Below are 16,110 nucleotides of genomic sequence, written 5' to 3'. Positions count from 1 at the left end.
TTGTTCGAGGTTGAACCGTAAACTATTACTCATTTTGCCATGCACGCCTCGGGAGTAGGTGTATTTTGTAAAGTTAAGGTTACTCCTCAGAATTGCATTGCGCATCCCCACTGCGCACGATTTTCGCGTCATTAGCGCGCGCTCGTAAGCGCGTGCACATACAAAATGGTGGCTTTTTCTAAGCGGCTTGGGTTGCAAGAGACAAATGATCGTCTTTTCTCGGAAACGAGAAAGGGGACCTAACGACTTTTTTACTTAGTTTGATTGCAGCGATCACCTTATTTCTATACAATGAATATAGACCAATTTCTATTGCAGAGTAACAAATTATCACTGAAAATGAGAGCATAGCAAGCACTCGTAAACGATAAGATGTGCCCTCAAGAACACTGCGAGCTTGGAACACATTGAATCCCTGTCGACTAAATATCGGTATCTTTATCATGAAACGTACATCAAATTGCTCCTTAACATTGATGCAGTACATCCATTGTTGTATTTTTCGCTTAACTTTCTCCCTTTTTTTCTGCTCTCACAAAGCGTAAAGTGTGTGGTTTAAATGTAAATGTTTCTAAAAGCAGATAATTTAAGGAATTATGGGGTTTGTTGAGGGTCCTCCTGCTCCTAAACGAATATGGGGACCCCCCTTTTTTAAAGCAACCAGCAGGCAAAATTTGAATGAAAATCTCTTGTGCATTCTTTTTCGGGGGAATGACCTTGAGGACGGTGCCTACTTTTGTTAGTACGCTTACTTTCTGCGCATCACACAAGGCATGGTTTAAGCGCCACGCGCGCGCTGGGTTTGACATTGATGCAATCAACTACGCTACCAAGTACACAACTAAAAGAAAGCAAAATTCTCTTACTATGACCAAATCAAGTTTAATGAACCCGTACTTAAACCAGGAACACCAAAATAGCAGCATATCGCTAACCACTAACTGTTAGCGTCATCCAGCTGAAAAACTAGCTGTTATCTGTGGAAAATTATACTGAAATCCAGCTGTAAACATGTACCTGCGGATGGCGTAGCGCGCGCGCAAAACAAGTGCGAAATAGGCAAATGTTTTACTTACTAAGCAGGCGACAGGAAAGTATGTAACGGGCACCGTAAAAGTTTTCAAAAAAGATCAATAACTTTAAAAAACGCGTGGTTACCCCCTACATTTTATGTTATGAAATGGAAGTGGCAAACCTATTCAACACGTGATTAGTCTCTGGTTGTGAGCAAAAGGTATTTAGACTATATTTTAGCTGAACCCTGAGAAGAAGGCTGTCAGAGACGCTAAAAGCGCTGTTACAACGATTTTGTCATTGAAAACATACAAAAAATGTTTTTTTGTTACCATTTACCATGCAGTTTTAAGATCTTTATAAATGTGTTTGCTTTTCTGTTTGTAAAGGCCAATTCGAAGGAAATCTGTGAAGAAATATATTTTCCTTCTTTTTCTCAGAAAACGCTGATGTCAACATTTTTGTTGAGATTCAAGGCTAATTATCTCGGAAAAACGCGTGGCTACCCCAATTTTTCTTTGTGGATTCCAATAGCCCTTGCAGAGGTCTATTTTTTCCACGTGGTCCTTACCTGGCGCAAAAACCAGTGTACGTATTGCGTATAGCACAGAGAGCGAGGCTGGAGAACGCGAGAGCGAGGCTGAAATGGACCGCCCGGTGATTACTGCCGTGATCTTCAAAATGGTGGTGTTGTTCCACTTGAAGGAGTTTAGAAAGTTCAACTTTGGGAACCGATTAAGGTCTTACTGTGACACAATGTGTACCAACTATAAAAAAGGTACGTATAAGTTGTCTAATGGAGCGTAACTAAGCCATCTCATCAAAGATTGGTAGATAATCCGCGCCAAGAAGTCCAATACCTTGTCGACAGCTCTCGACCAGCACCACCACTGTGTGTACACATCCTCTATATTTGTCTTTTAGGGAACAAAAGAGGTGAAAAGGTTAATATGATTGACTGAATTAGGTGAGCAGAAGTAATTTTTCGTAGTCAATCATGCGTGGTTAGCGTGTGAATATTTGGACGTGAGTTATACGTTTATCGCACGAGAGCCATCTAAAAATGGCAGCGGGAACATTACTTGAAGATCTTGGTTGTTATAATTCCGATGTAGTCGACTTGTCCATCTCATCACAGGATTCTGTTATTCTGAACATCTGTAAAGATGGCATGGAGCTGGGAACTGTGCACTGCTTGGTATAATCTTAACTAGTAATATTAGTACTTGTACCGTTACTCTTCTTCAATATAAAATTTTAGGTCAATAGTCTCCCAGTGTCTGCTGTGGAGAGGGCACTCGGAAACGATGGAAATAGTTCCCCCTTCCATTCCGATGCCATGAGACTATGATACCCAAAGACATAATTTGTGTTATGTTAGATATAGTTAACTATTTAATTAATAAAAGGTACGTTTAACCATCAACGTAGGTGTAAAGTATTTTGTAGATTTTGTATTTTGATGGTTATTAACTGGAAAGAATTTTTTAAAATAACGTGCAGGTTAGATATAATTTTTAAAATGTATACTGAAGAGTAAACTTTGCTTATCACTTATCCTTTTAAGGCTACTCAAGATCCTGGAGACTTATTTCAGTATGGACCAAGACAAGGAAATTTGGAGTTGCGTCAGTCATTAGCCAATTTTCTGGCTGAGGAGTATGGACATCAAGTATCAAGGTACAGATAGTCAATTTAGGACTAGCAAAAATTAAGCTGAATTTAGGTACTAAGTGAAGAACAATAATTATTATATATAGTGGTATACTGACTACAAGAGTCCAGGCTGATAGATAAAGGTAAGGTGTTGGGGCATCCTGCTAGGATTATAATGTGATCGAGAAACTTCCCATTATTATATCCAGACATAAATAAATGGATAACGTCGATGATGTCAGTAATTAAGTTATCAATCTGTAATCAATATCATCAAATTGTAAAATGAATTATGAATTACTTCAATCAATGAGTGATTATTAGCATTCATGGGTAAACAGTGGCATCATTGAGTAACTGATAGGTCACAAAATGTCATTTGCTATCAGTTTGATAGGCCACATTTTTCTGTCATCAACAAACTATTTACACATTGGTCATTGATGGTGTTTAATAACTAATCTGTTGATTACTTACTGATAATCCATGGAATACTCGTTGGGTTATCAGTGTTGATTACATTACTAGATGATAATGATAACAATGATGATGTTAATGATTACATTACTAGACTCACTACGAATAGTTACCTGTAATCATAATCATGAAATTTTAATTAATTTCAGTATTTTTTCAATTAGATTAAAATACCTTTTTGATTTTTTCTTTTTATAAATCAGTGAGCGTCTGTTCATTACTGGAGGATCATCACAAGGCCTTGTTTTGTTATGCAATGTGCTCTCTCAGTCTGGGGATCCTGTTTTTGTGCCTGATCTCACTGGTAGTTCCCTTGACATTTTCAGGGATTTGAGCCTCAAACTTGTTTCAGGTTAGTGTTGTTTAGTCAGTTCTAGATACAAGTACGGGGGTACATTTTTAGCCAAACCTTTTAAAAAGATCTGAAATTGGAAATATCTCGAATAATATATTATATTTCTGCAACTGTGGTACCACATGCATAGTGACCTACAACTGTACCATACAATCTTATGATCCAATTGGCCCATTTTCAATATTTTCATTTTCTAAAGTTCCAACTGATGAGAATGGGTTGATTGTGGAAGAACTGGACAAACTTCTGAAAGCACATTCTTATAGGAAGAGATCAGCAACAGAAAAGAAGCCATTCTGGGGATTTGTTTACTTGATGACTATTTTCAAGAATCCTACTGGACAGTCACTCCCAGAAGGTACCGTGATAATGAAGTGTTGTGGCTATTCTGTATTTAAATTTTTTTTTTTGGCTTGTTGGTGAGGTTCAATTTCTATTTTTCTGATAGAAAAATGACAGTCACTGTGTTACTTGTGAAAATCTTGTGGATGGTTAGTCTCAATAGTCACAGAGAGACTTGATCCAAAACTAATGAATGATTAGTCTGGCTAGACCAGCATAAATGTCTGTAGGAAAAGTTGATCTTGTCAATGTAACAAAAGGTTTCATGAGGCAGGGGTAAAGTTAGTATCTCTAATAGAGAGGAAACTCATCTCATAAATAGACATTCTTTCCCTGATTTTTACTCTAGTTACCACATTTAGTACTAACAAAGTACTAACAATGTTTCTATTCATTGCTTGTATGGCAAAAACTACCACAAACTCAATTTTCAAGAATTGTGTTCCTTAATTTAAATGGTTGCACTGCTCAGGAAATTCTCCCTTTTGGTAAGAGTGAGAGTAAAAAGTTAAACTCCCAGCTATAAGTGCTCATTACGTGAGGAAATAATAAGTGCCCTCAGGAAATGTTCAGTTTATCAGGTAGAGTGTCTGATCTTGTTGTATTGATATTCTGTTAATAATTTTTAATTATTGTTTTTCTTATTTCAGACAGATGTAATGCTCTTATTGAGATTATCAGGAAGCATAAGGTGTTGTGTTTGTGTGACGACACTTTGGCCTGTTTGTCCTATGCTGAAAGTGACCCTGCATTTAAAAAAGTACCAAAAAGGCTCTTTGCCTATGATCAAAGGTTTGTTGACATTTATAGATCATTGAACCCACTGTAACTCTTGTTTGTCCACATCTGAGCTTTTTCTTTGACTGTTGTTATAACATTCCTGGTGTGTCATGAAAGCATCCTCTTGAGAGTGAATGGTTTGTAAATCATTTTGTGCTGTAAGCCAACTTTTATTTCTCAGTTCAGCAGGTTCTGCAGAACATGGAAACATTGTTTCTCTTGGATCATTTTCTACAATATTCAGTCCTGGTTTGAGAATTGGCTGGTTGGAAGCCCCGCAAAATGTCTTAGGACATTTAAAAAATAGGTAATTAGCTGTTTGCTTTAGAAGGATGGGCTATGCTTGGTGGCGCTATGGTTGCTTTGTGTCACACAACTCAAGACCATGTAAGAGAGAGAGCTTGAAGCTGACAGGCCACGCCTTTGTGTTGTTTTTTTGAGTAAGATGCACGTGTATAATACTCTCACAGTGTCTCAGCTCTGATCCACCCTTACGACTTTTGGTACCGGCAATTTTTCAGGGAACCCTGGAATGGTGTAAATGAGTTATTCCAGAAATATTCATCCCCTTCCACAGAGGCTTCTCTTGTTTGACACCCCCATCCCTGGAAATTCCCGTTTTGGTTCATACTTTTCTTAAAAGATTTTGGTTTTTTTAAACCCCCCCCCCCCCCCCTCAGAATTTCCAACCCTCCTTGAGGTGGATGTGGACATTTTCTGGCACCCCACAATCTACTGGGGGAGGAGGGAGTCTGTGATCTACCAGCAACCCGCCCAGTGGGAATGACAAATTATACCATGTCCAGGGGTTTTGTTAAGGACTGGGCATTAGGCAAATTGACCAGCTGTGAGGATGATTTTGCCTGCCTGGTTTGACCATCTAGAGAAAAGTTTTTCTTCTAAAGAAGTTAACTTCAAAACGTTTTGCCTGCCTGTGAAAACCAGTTGCCCACGTGCTGAAAGCATTAATTAATGAAACTCCTGCATATCTTGCTTCATGGGAATGTAATTGCAGTTTCTTTAGCAGACGTAATCACCATTGTTATGTTTGTCTCTATTTTATTGGAGAATTGGACAGGCATTGGACACACTTGTCAAGTAAACAATAATATTAATTTTATTGTTTACTTGACAAGTGTGTATTAGTCTATTGCACAGAATTTTTGAACACCTTTGCACCATAGGGCTTCAAATAATTTCCTGGGTGGCACCGGTCAAATTGTCCAATCAAACATATTTTTGCTCGGACATACCGGTATCCCATTTTATTATTGTTTACTTAAATATCAGCCAATAATTATTATTGGCTGATATTTTGTCTTTAAAGTTGTCTATTTAAACTTTTTCAGTTCTTTTGTGTGCCACGTTGGTTCAAGTCAGCACTATCTCAGTGGAGTGATGGCTAGTGTCATTGAACTTGGTCAACTTGAAAAACTTCTTTCCTCTCTGAAAATCAGCTACCATGTAAGTAAACAATGCAAGCTGATGCAAAGCCAAGTAAAGCTGCTGCAGGCCTCTAGTCAGTGTTGTTGTTGTAGTCATTTTCTTGATTGGGAATTCTCCTGTCATATTGAAAGGGGTGCTCCTCAGAAGTGTTTAAAAATGATCCCAAAAAAATTTTCTAGACATGGCACAAATTCATCCCCCTAGTAGAGTAGCAATTCTATGGCAAAAAACTGAGAAGTTTTTGGCTTATTACCCTAAATGGTACCACAATAACCCCAACGGTGGTCATTTGAGATTTTAGGACTCTTGAGTGGTACAAAACAGCAGGTTTTAAATGTACACCCCTCATATTAAGTGGAGAGTACCCCCTGGTAATCATTCTTTGCAAAGAGCCATTTGCTACATGATTTTAAGTAATGTTGAATCAATACACAGCTCATTGAATCACTAATTGATGTTTTCTCTATTTTCATAAGATATCTACTTTAAAATAATTTATATGCTTTGATATTGCAAGGAGTAATCAGAAGGTAAACACTTGTGAGAAATTTAAAAGTTGATTGTTCTTGGTCTTTTCTTTCCAGGGTCGACTTGCTGCCATGTTTGATGTACTCCTGCAACACATGCCCAAAGAAGCAAAGCTTTCCAAACCTCAGGCAAGTAAATACTCTTCTAGCCTGCCAATGCAGACAATTATTCCGGCCGTCACTTGGTCGCCGGAAATATGTCGGCGTTTGCAGGCTGATACTCTCCACAAACATAATTTTTTTTTTACTTGTCTCAGCTATTTGTTGTATGTTTGACTTGTTGACTCAAATGCTATTTCAGAACTGTACGTCATAACTTCCTTTTTGTTTTGTACACAGGGTGGAATATTTGTATGGATAACGTTACCTCAAAACATTGATGCCGATGGTAAGTTCCTATTATTTAATTGTTGTACTATATTACCGGTGGGCCATCAAGGGAATCTTTCCATATCCTGCGGCTGCAAAAACTGATACGCTCTGTGCATTACCTTAGTCAAAGCAAGGGCTGGTAAATCTCTGATACCAACCGAATAAAAACTGGTCATAAAGGGAGTTGCCAGGCGAATAGGCCGTTTTTCTTTTCCCCTTAAAATGGAACCCACCTAGTTATAAGCATAAAAAGTGACAGTTAATTTTTTGTTCATCATGGATATCTCTCAATGAATTAAGAAGTTAAGATTTTGTTGTTATACTTGTCTTGATGATTAGACATTGGTATATATCACATATATTTGCTTTTGTTTCTCTGTTTAGAGCTGCTGAAAGTTTGTAGAGAAAAGTACGATGTTGGCTTCTCTCCTGGCTCAGAGTAAGAACTTTACTTGGCTAAAGATTTTCCATAATCGCCTCACATATTTTAACTTAATTAACTTAAGGTCGTAATACTATATATTAGTTTTTACTTCTTTCAAAATCAAGAATATGTTCAGTTTTAAAGATCATACTCCTGATGCTCTAAAATCCATGGTAGTTTATCAATTTACTTGTGCGGGATGTAATTCCTGTTATATTGGTGAAACCAGTCGCCATTTTTCTACCAGGATTAAAGAACATACAGTAAGCGATAAAAACTCGCATATTTTTAAACATCTTTCTCAATTTTCTTCATGCAGGGGCATGTACACACCTTCTTGTTTTCGCATCTTAGACTCAGCGAATAGCTCTATTGATCTTAAACTTAAAGAAGCCTTTTATATTAGTAAGAACAAACCTGACCTTAACAAACAGTTACATCACTTCAACACCTTTTTAACTCTGTAATTTCCGTTTCCACTGTTTTGTAATGCATATTGCAAATAATTTATTCATATTTTGTAGTATATAACTTGTGTCACGTATCATTAGTCACTCTATTAAACTGAAGATGGCATAAGCATGCCGAAACATGTCTTTAAAAACTGTTGTACGTTTTATGCAATATTTAATTAACTTAATTTATTCAAGTGCTGAAAGTTAAGCAGTTTTCTTCAATAATTAGCAAATCACAAACAGCACAATGAATTCTGTCAGAACTAGTAGAGAACTTTGTAGCTGATGCCAAGAGTGACAAAGCATTGAACGTGATTAGTTGCATGAATACAATCGTTTAGCTTTCCGTGGTTTTTCGTCCATGATTGTGAAATGGGATATTTTCTTGTTTGTATCGCTTTTTCCGGGCTAGTTCATTTTTCCCTTTCTTGAAAACCTAAAGATTCATTTAGACTGAAAACAACCCATTTCTATATATACCACTTAAAGTCAAACTGAAACCCTCAATATACTTTTTAATTGTGTTATTTTTGTTATTGTATTAATTATCAGACATAAAGATGTAATGTTCTTGGTGTTTCAGATTCTCTTCGACTCCGGACAAGTTCAGAAACTGTATTCGGCTGTGTGTTGCTCATTACAACGAAAAAATTCTGTCTTCAGCTGTGGAGAGACTGGCGACAGCTATCAAGGAGAAAATGTAGGCAGCTTCTTGTGGGCAACCTAGAAAGATGACGCTGCAGACGGTGGCGGAAAATAGTGCGACCTGCAGAAAACAGAAACATTATGAAGCTGGAGAGTTATGGTGAAAATTTGGGGTTACTTCTTCCGTGTCTACGAAGCATCTGAGATCTGTATAGAAGCAAGAAACTGAACCGAGAAACGGTTGAACCACAAAAAGGAAATTAGGAGAAGGACAAGATAGTAGGTTTTAATCACTTAGATACGTTTTAAATTGGATGAAGAGGTCTTTTTTGGACACTATTCTTGTATCGAATTGTCTTGCAAGATTTGCAGGGGCAATAGTTCCTGTGAACGGTCTGGGCGTACAGTACTTAATTAAGATGATTATGACTTATCATACCAGCTAATGGTAATCTTTTTTTGCACTGAGGTAGGTTAACTTGCAAGGCAGGGAGCTGCCTTATTCGGTGACTTTTGATTTCCTGCCCCGTGACGTGGCACAAATGAGCAGTCTTAGTTTGGTCCAAGTTTCCCAGCGCGCCGAAACTGAGAAATGATACAGACATATAAAGTGATCTCTTCTCTCAATTGCATTCACTGCTACAGGGAGCTGTTTTCGCAATGTGTTACGAGTGTCGTTGTAGAGCAGGGTTGTTTCCAGACAGAACTCAGGATCGCTGGTAACAGCAACAAACTAATTTATTTCCGTAAGGTAACTTCGCGAGTTTACAGCACTAAGCTTCTTCAAATTTGAATCAATCTCTCTTACAGAAAAAACTCTCGCTCTAATATACATGAGACTTAAAGTTCTAGAAACTTCTATTAGGGGCTAAATTAAGTAGTTTTACAAAGTTTCTGATCTGAGTAATGACATAAGGATTAGAATGTTCTGGAATGTTCTTAAACAAATTGGTCACGGCTGAATGACTTCGGTTCTAGATTGTTCTAGAACTTGACTTAGACAATTTTTCGTAACACAACGCCTCAGGTGCTTTCACAATAATTTGGGTATTTTAAGTTCAGCGCTCTCCTCTGTGCCAAAAAGAGCTTAAGGACTAGGTGTCTCCTAGGACAGGTCGTAGGCTCTGTCAGTGCGCGCATTTCTAAAAACCCGCCTATACAGGTGAATTATGGTTCCGATATTTTGGTGGTAGTGTAAAAGAAACCATTTGCATTCTTGCATGCTTGCAAGTTTTATTTAAATAAAGTTATATTGCAGATATTGAATGACCTTTTAATTGGTCCTGGTTATTTTTCTTTATGTAGTCGAAGAAATACATACACTAATCTCTGTGTTCTAAGTGGAAAGTCATCAGATGCCACGTTTACAAACTGATTGTAAACGATAACAATTCATAGGGAAAAATCGAATATGAACACACGAAAATGGCGGACTGAGGTCAGTCAGGTAACAAGTACCATGTGGCGCAAGTGTTCTAAATTTTGCGATTTCCACGATCCGCAAAAATAAGTTCCCGCGAAAAAAAGTGCCGGCAAAAGTTTTCTCAGCAGAACTTTACTCCATTGGCGGAATTATACATGTAATCATCTCATGTAGATCATAGAATCTTGGTGCTATTTATTTAAAACGTGTCTTTCGTTCAGAAACAAAACTCTAGGGAAATGCATGTGGTACTGCAGTTTTTTGCTGAGCCATTGTCGGAGCAATCGGCCAGGTCAGAGCAAGATGTACTTGTAATGAATGATACTGGGTGCCGTGTTTTACATCTCTTCATGTTGTCTCACTTGTCGACTGCATGTAGTTAAAAAGTGTAGCGGCTAACAGCTTCAATTGTTCACTTGGTGATACAAGCATGAAATTTGGCAGGAACATTCTATTTTGTCTATTCTTTCATTCTAGTCGATTAGCCACTTGAAATTCGCATTAACAAGAGTTTTTTTCAAACTGGCTGAAAATGGGTGCGATGTGATAAAATGGCGGCCATTTTAAGTAATATCCTTACTTTCAACTAATCTTGAAGCAACATTTGAGCAGTTTACTACTCCATGATTACGACATTTTACTGCTAGCATCCTTTAGATACAATTGACTCTTCCATACATCTTTCAGTTTGTGAAAATGGCCAAACAATGCTAAAGAATTCTTTCTTTAACAGGCGCTCATGATCTCATAGTGTTGTTATATACATCATCATCATCATAATAATAATAATAACAATAATAATAATAATAATAATAATAATAATAATAATAATAATAATAATAATGGCATTTCGGGCAGTATATCCACAGGGTGGCTCTTCGCCTGCCCGATGCTAACTAAATTTACAATTGTAAAAAGATTAAAAGATATCTAAGAATTTATATCTATATGTAAACGAGATAAAATTGTGTTTTAAGATATGCTAAAATAAATAAATGAATAAATAAATAATTAAAATTATGCCAGGTGTTCTAAAGCCCTCTTAAAAATAATGTTTTTGGTGTCTTTACAAAATTTAATATAGTCTTGGCAGCACCTCACGTTGCTGGGCAACGTGTTAAATAAACTTGCAGTCTGGTCCTGTAGAGTATTATTAATTAAAGATCTCTCTAACTGAATGCTGTTACTAGATCTTAAGCATCTTTCGTGTTGAAATACATTAAGTTTCAGATAACTTGGCCAATATGGGTTGTGAAGGGCTTTGTGAGTTGCCTTAAGTAGGTTCCATTCGCGTTGTTCCTTTACGGGAAGCCATTTGAGTTTCGTAAGGATGTCTTCGGATGACACAAATCTACCAAGCACAAAACTAGCTGTAGCCTTTTGTACTCTCTGGAGACGTTTCATTAAATAATCTGGGAGTGAGTGGTATACTATGTCATTATAATATAGCTTGCTTAGAACCAGTGCCTGTGCCAAATTCTTTTTGATATGGAAAGGCAGGATGTTCTTTAACTTCCTTAGGGTTGTTAGAGTAGCATAGCAGGACGCTGCTACTTGTCTGACATTTCCTTCCCAGTTCAGATGCTCATGGATGTGAGACCCCAATAATTTAGTGGTGGTCACTCGTTCCAAGGGGATGCTGTTGATTGTGATGTCGAACTTTTCAGTGTTTAAATGATGGACCTTTGATAACTGCGGAGTAGATAATAGTGCTATACAGGTTACATTATGTGCCTATCCCGTATTCAGTACGGTAATTCAATACGCCCAGCAGTTTCTTAGCTGGGTGATTCCCAAACAATTCTTTTTTAAACAACCTCTGATCACGTATAAGTTTCAAATACACAAGTTACATTACATGCCTACTTCAACCGAATTCTGATATTCAGGACAGCAATTCATTACGCCTAGCGGTTTCTAGCTGGCTAATTCAAAAACAGGTTTTCAAACAAGCTTTTGATTTCGTAACAGTGCCAAATAGTGCCGCTATACAATTTACATTGTATGCCTACTATAGTCGATGACCAGGTGGAGCTACTTTTCACACGAACAGCTACACAGAGCTGTACAGTTCAGCCCAGAGCGAAGACATTTGCACCTCCCAAAACAGTCCTTCCTGCAGCCACATCTGGTTAGTTCTCGACAACTTGCAGCAACTGATGGAATGTCAGTCCAAAGTATCTGCCACGTGTCACCTCGCCTACTCCATCCCCAATCAGCTGGACTTTTTGTGACAGGTCGAGGGAGAGTGGCTTGACCCCAGATAATTCTTCCTTGGTAGGCAGCATGCTTTGAATGTAGCTTGAGGGCAGACTGAGGTGGTATTGCATCATACGGCCTCTGTTTGCGAGCGAAGAAATTCAGTCTTGCATCGTTCACACTTATATCTGCACTGGACCTGTCATACATGACCACAACAAACTGTTCTAGACTCTGCAGATCAGCGTCGTCAAGAGCTGGCACACACTGACTGAGTTTGGTGAAAGTGGTCGAGACCTCCTTACAGACATTTCATGTTTGCCATGCAGACTTCTTTCTTTTGCCACGGAAAGCAGACACAGTGTTGCATCACGTAAATGCGTGCAAGAATGGGAGTCTACTGGCTTTCTCTGGACGGATTGTGTTTACCAGTTCGTGCACCGGAATCAACCGAAAATTTCCTCCTTGACCAAACGCAATCCACATTTTTTCAAGACCAGGCTCGTTTAAGGATTTCATGACAGATATGGCAATACCTACCACATCCGTGTCGTTTGCCTTAATCATTAAAGCCTTTCTGCCGTTCATTGCCGCATGTCATGCGTGCACAAAAATACGTGGGTCTGCCTCGTGGTGCATACATGGTGCTAAATCTTCGAACGCAATTACACGATTGCAACAGACGTATTCCAAGCACGGCATGTCTGCTTCGGACAACCGGTCCGCAAGAAAATGGAAAAGTTCAGTCTTGTTGTTGTTATCTCTCAGAAAGCTTTGCCAATTTTGGGGAGTCTTGCTGGTTGGTGCAACCCTTCTTCGTATCCCTTTGCCCCTTTTGGATCGTGCCTCCAATTTCAGGCTGGACTCCTTATACACATCAAACTCAATGTCAACTCTTTGTTACTTGGTAGAATATGATGTAACTCTTGGAAGGATGTCCTCATTGGCGTAGTCATCAAATGTCTTTGACGTACGTGGGGGTTGGGAGTTGACAAGAGCTCAGTAATCCATCTATGATGATTGCATCTGCCTCTGGTTCTGTGTTTGGCATTCAAAGTCTCGGACACAAGTATCTCAACCAATCGCGATTTCTGGCATGTGTGAAGTTTTCCACTGTCACTGAGGGAAGCTGGAGCTGACTGATTTTCGTGCTGGAAGAAATCATGCGAATCACACTGTCTGTCTGCTTTGACATGAAATGAAGAGTTGGGAAATAGGTGACAGTCCTCTTCCAGTGTCCTCTCTTTGGAACTGGCGACACTGGAAATTTCCTCTTGCTTGAAAAAAATGATCTTGTTCTTTCTATTTGATAAAACAAGGTGTGCTGTTCTTTCTTCAGTCCTTCAATGAAGGATTGGAACTGATCTTTGCCTCTGCTATGGTGAGTAGCAAAAAGTCTTGAATTAGCTGGATCGGCAATATCCTTAGCTTTTTGTCTAATGCGAGAAGGTCCGCGGACTCTTCTTCAAAAGGATTGCCCATTTCTGTAGATACTGGGAATAGCTTTTCCACTTTCTCAAAGACTGCTATTTTGAGCACTTCCGCCTTGTTCGTGATGCTTTCTACTGATTGTTCCCGCAACCTCTTCGTAGCGAGCGAAAAGGCGGCCCACCTCTGGTCCAGCTATCATCCACCTCCAGAGTGCTGTAGGGTCCTCTGTCAAGCCTATCGCTCCTCCATCATCCTTGATGACCGCATTGTTTTGTTCGCGGGCTTGGTTGATTGCAATTGACGAGAAATCTTTGCAAGATTTGTGCTACATATACTTCTGGATGTTGTTGATCGATGGTCATCATATCTCTGAGGTGAATTTAAAGCCACCACGCATAATTCACATTGCTGTTTGCAAAGAAATAGGGCATAAGTTCTGCCAGCGCCTCACGATACAGGCAAAAGTTGGCGTCTCTGAATGAAGGAACCAATGTTAGAATGGTTAGCTCTAGAGCTAAAACAAAATGCAAACTGTGGACTTTCGAGTCGTCGTTTCTTACACCACTCTTCGAAATCAAGAACATCTTGTGGACTTTAAGATGTATCTCTTCTATAGCTATTATACGCAGCTTGCCTCTGCTTGTATAGACAACATGCTGTGATATGATGTGCTTGACGAGATCTGGTAACACTTGAGGCTGACAGATAAGATTCTGCAGTACCAGATGAGGCAACTCCTGCCTCAACAAAAGCACTTGTCCTACCACTGTCCTGAAGTAAAGACCCCATCAATTTCAAGAGCAGCCATTTCTATGTGAAGACCTATCTTTGAGATGAATCGTCTGAGAGTTTTAAAGTGCAGGAATCTTTAAAATATATGTCAAACTTTCGACCCAAACACAAGTAATATATGAGGGTTAAAACTAAAATCTATTATCGTAATAACCTAAGTACAAAAATTCTAAAATACTTGCAGACATGCTCCACTGGCCATGATAATGGCTGCTCCGTCTGCGACTCTTGATAGCCTACGGACGTTTTCGCCAGCAGCCAACGTTTTCTACTCAGCTATAGTATTATTTTAGTTCCTTTGCTCGACAATGAACGTTTGTACTGCAACATAATTAACTTCTCCTATATAAGGCTGCGAATTAACCCTATACCTAGAGTCAATGGCGGCCATGTTGAGATAAAGACCACCTTTTTAGTAAATTGTTAAAAAAAGTGTTATACCGCCAAATTTGAAGTGGCTGATCGATCAGAATGAAAGAATACTTAATTTAGAACATTTCTGTGAAATTTCATGCTTGTATCACTAAGTGATCAATTTTGCCAAAAAATGATGTTAGCCGCTACACTAAAATGAAAAAAAAAAACAAAAAACAAAAACAAAAATGTTGTAACTCCAATTAAACACGACTTCCTGATAATCACAAAACAACTGATTTCAATCAGTTGTTTTGTGATTATTAAAATACCCAGCGAGAATGAATGAATGAATGAATGAATGAAAAGTCCTTATTAAAAGATCAGGCACAGCATACGTGTGACTTTACGGACAATAAGAAACTGAGCCAGTTACCAGTCATTTTATGTACTAAAAAATTATATTAAGCTAAAAATTATTAAGAAGTAAATCTTAAAAGACATCTTTTACGAAAGCCCGTTTTTAAAACCCGTTCAGTTTTCACTCTAGGGAGTATGAACTCGTGACCCCTATCTCTAAGAGCCCTGTTACGTTTAGGTGGAAGCAAGTCGCACAACATATGACCAGTTTCACTAGTGATTCTTTGAAATAGAGCACTGTCACTATTCGCAAATTATCGCAGAAATTAGTTCCCGCAAAATACAAAAAAATTTCACCGTTTCGCAAAATTAAATTCCTGGAGAATATTTTGCCACACAGTACTTAACATCCACGGCGGCCGTACGTGCCAGGGGGTGGCCCTGGAGACGAGAATAGTACCTTTCCCTGACGAACGTAATCCCCGGGACGTGGTCCCGGGACGTCATCCCGAAAACCGAGGGCATAAAGCGTAGCTAGCGGCGTCTGGACTCGTTATGTTAAAATGTGTGAAAGCCGGGAAAATGCATGGTAGAGTCACTGGCACGATGAAAAGCAGGAAATGAAAAAGGAACGAAGAAACTGAAAGGCCTCGCTCTCCTCTTCACCATTCTTTTCTGGCTTTGCGGCACGCTCGTTCTGACCGCTTTGGCAGTATTGGTGTTTTTTAATTGAGATAGATCCAAGTAATGCCGGTTGCACAGTAAGATATTTTGTGCAAACGAAATTACATTCTCGTGACTAAACTGAGAAAATGTAAAACTAAGGCAAATGCTGCCTTTTGATCGGCTGCAGAATTTTCACTTCCTGCTTAACGTGACGCGCACGCGTTCGGCGAGAATGGAGATCTTGCTTGCTATCTTGCTAATTTTAAAAGAGCTATCATGATAAATCAAACATTGAAGAAGTTTATTCGGAAAGATGTGAAAAATACTCCCATGATTCTTTCGACGCACATGTCTTTAGCATATACCATCATACTTTGCGGTCACAGTTTCGG

At 38.8% G+C, this 16,110-nt stretch overlaps 1 protein-coding gene across 2 annotated transcripts; it reads left to right on the top strand.

Moving 5' to 3' along the window:
• Positions 1–1,368: 1,368 nt before the first annotated feature.
• On the top strand, positions 1,369–10,520 carry LOC145490984 (2-aminoadipate transaminase-like). Of its 2 annotated transcripts, XM_081470122.1 has the most exons (12): positions 1,369–1,792; positions 1,939–2,212; positions 2,582–2,694; positions 3,351–3,499; positions 3,702–3,860; positions 4,495–4,636; positions 4,806–4,931; positions 5,974–6,088; positions 6,655–6,726; positions 6,937–6,985; positions 7,354–7,408; positions 8,432–10,520. In XM_081470122.1, the coding sequence occupies exons 2-12, from the start codon at positions 2,078–2,080 to the stop codon at positions 8,550–8,552; spliced, it is 1,236 nt and encodes a 411-aa protein (XP_081326248.1). In that variant the 5' UTR covers positions 1,369–1,792; positions 1,939–2,077; the 3' UTR covers positions 8,553–10,520. The 2 variants fall into 2 exon arrangements, with proteins under 2 accessions (XP_081326248.1, XP_081326240.1); XM_081470114.1 differs by having other exon boundaries at positions 1,369–2,212.
• Positions 10,521–16,110: the final 5,590 nt, after the last annotated feature.

Source organism: Orbicella franksi, chromosome 1 (genome assembly GCF_964199315.1).
Source record: "Orbicella franksi chromosome 1, jaOrbFran1.1, whole genome shotgun sequence".
NCBI classification, from domain to species: domain Eukaryota; kingdom Metazoa; phylum Cnidaria; class Anthozoa; order Scleractinia; family Merulinidae; genus Orbicella; species Orbicella franksi.
Note: the sequence above shows the minus strand (reverse complement) of the source record. Positions and strands in the feature narration are given on the sequence as shown.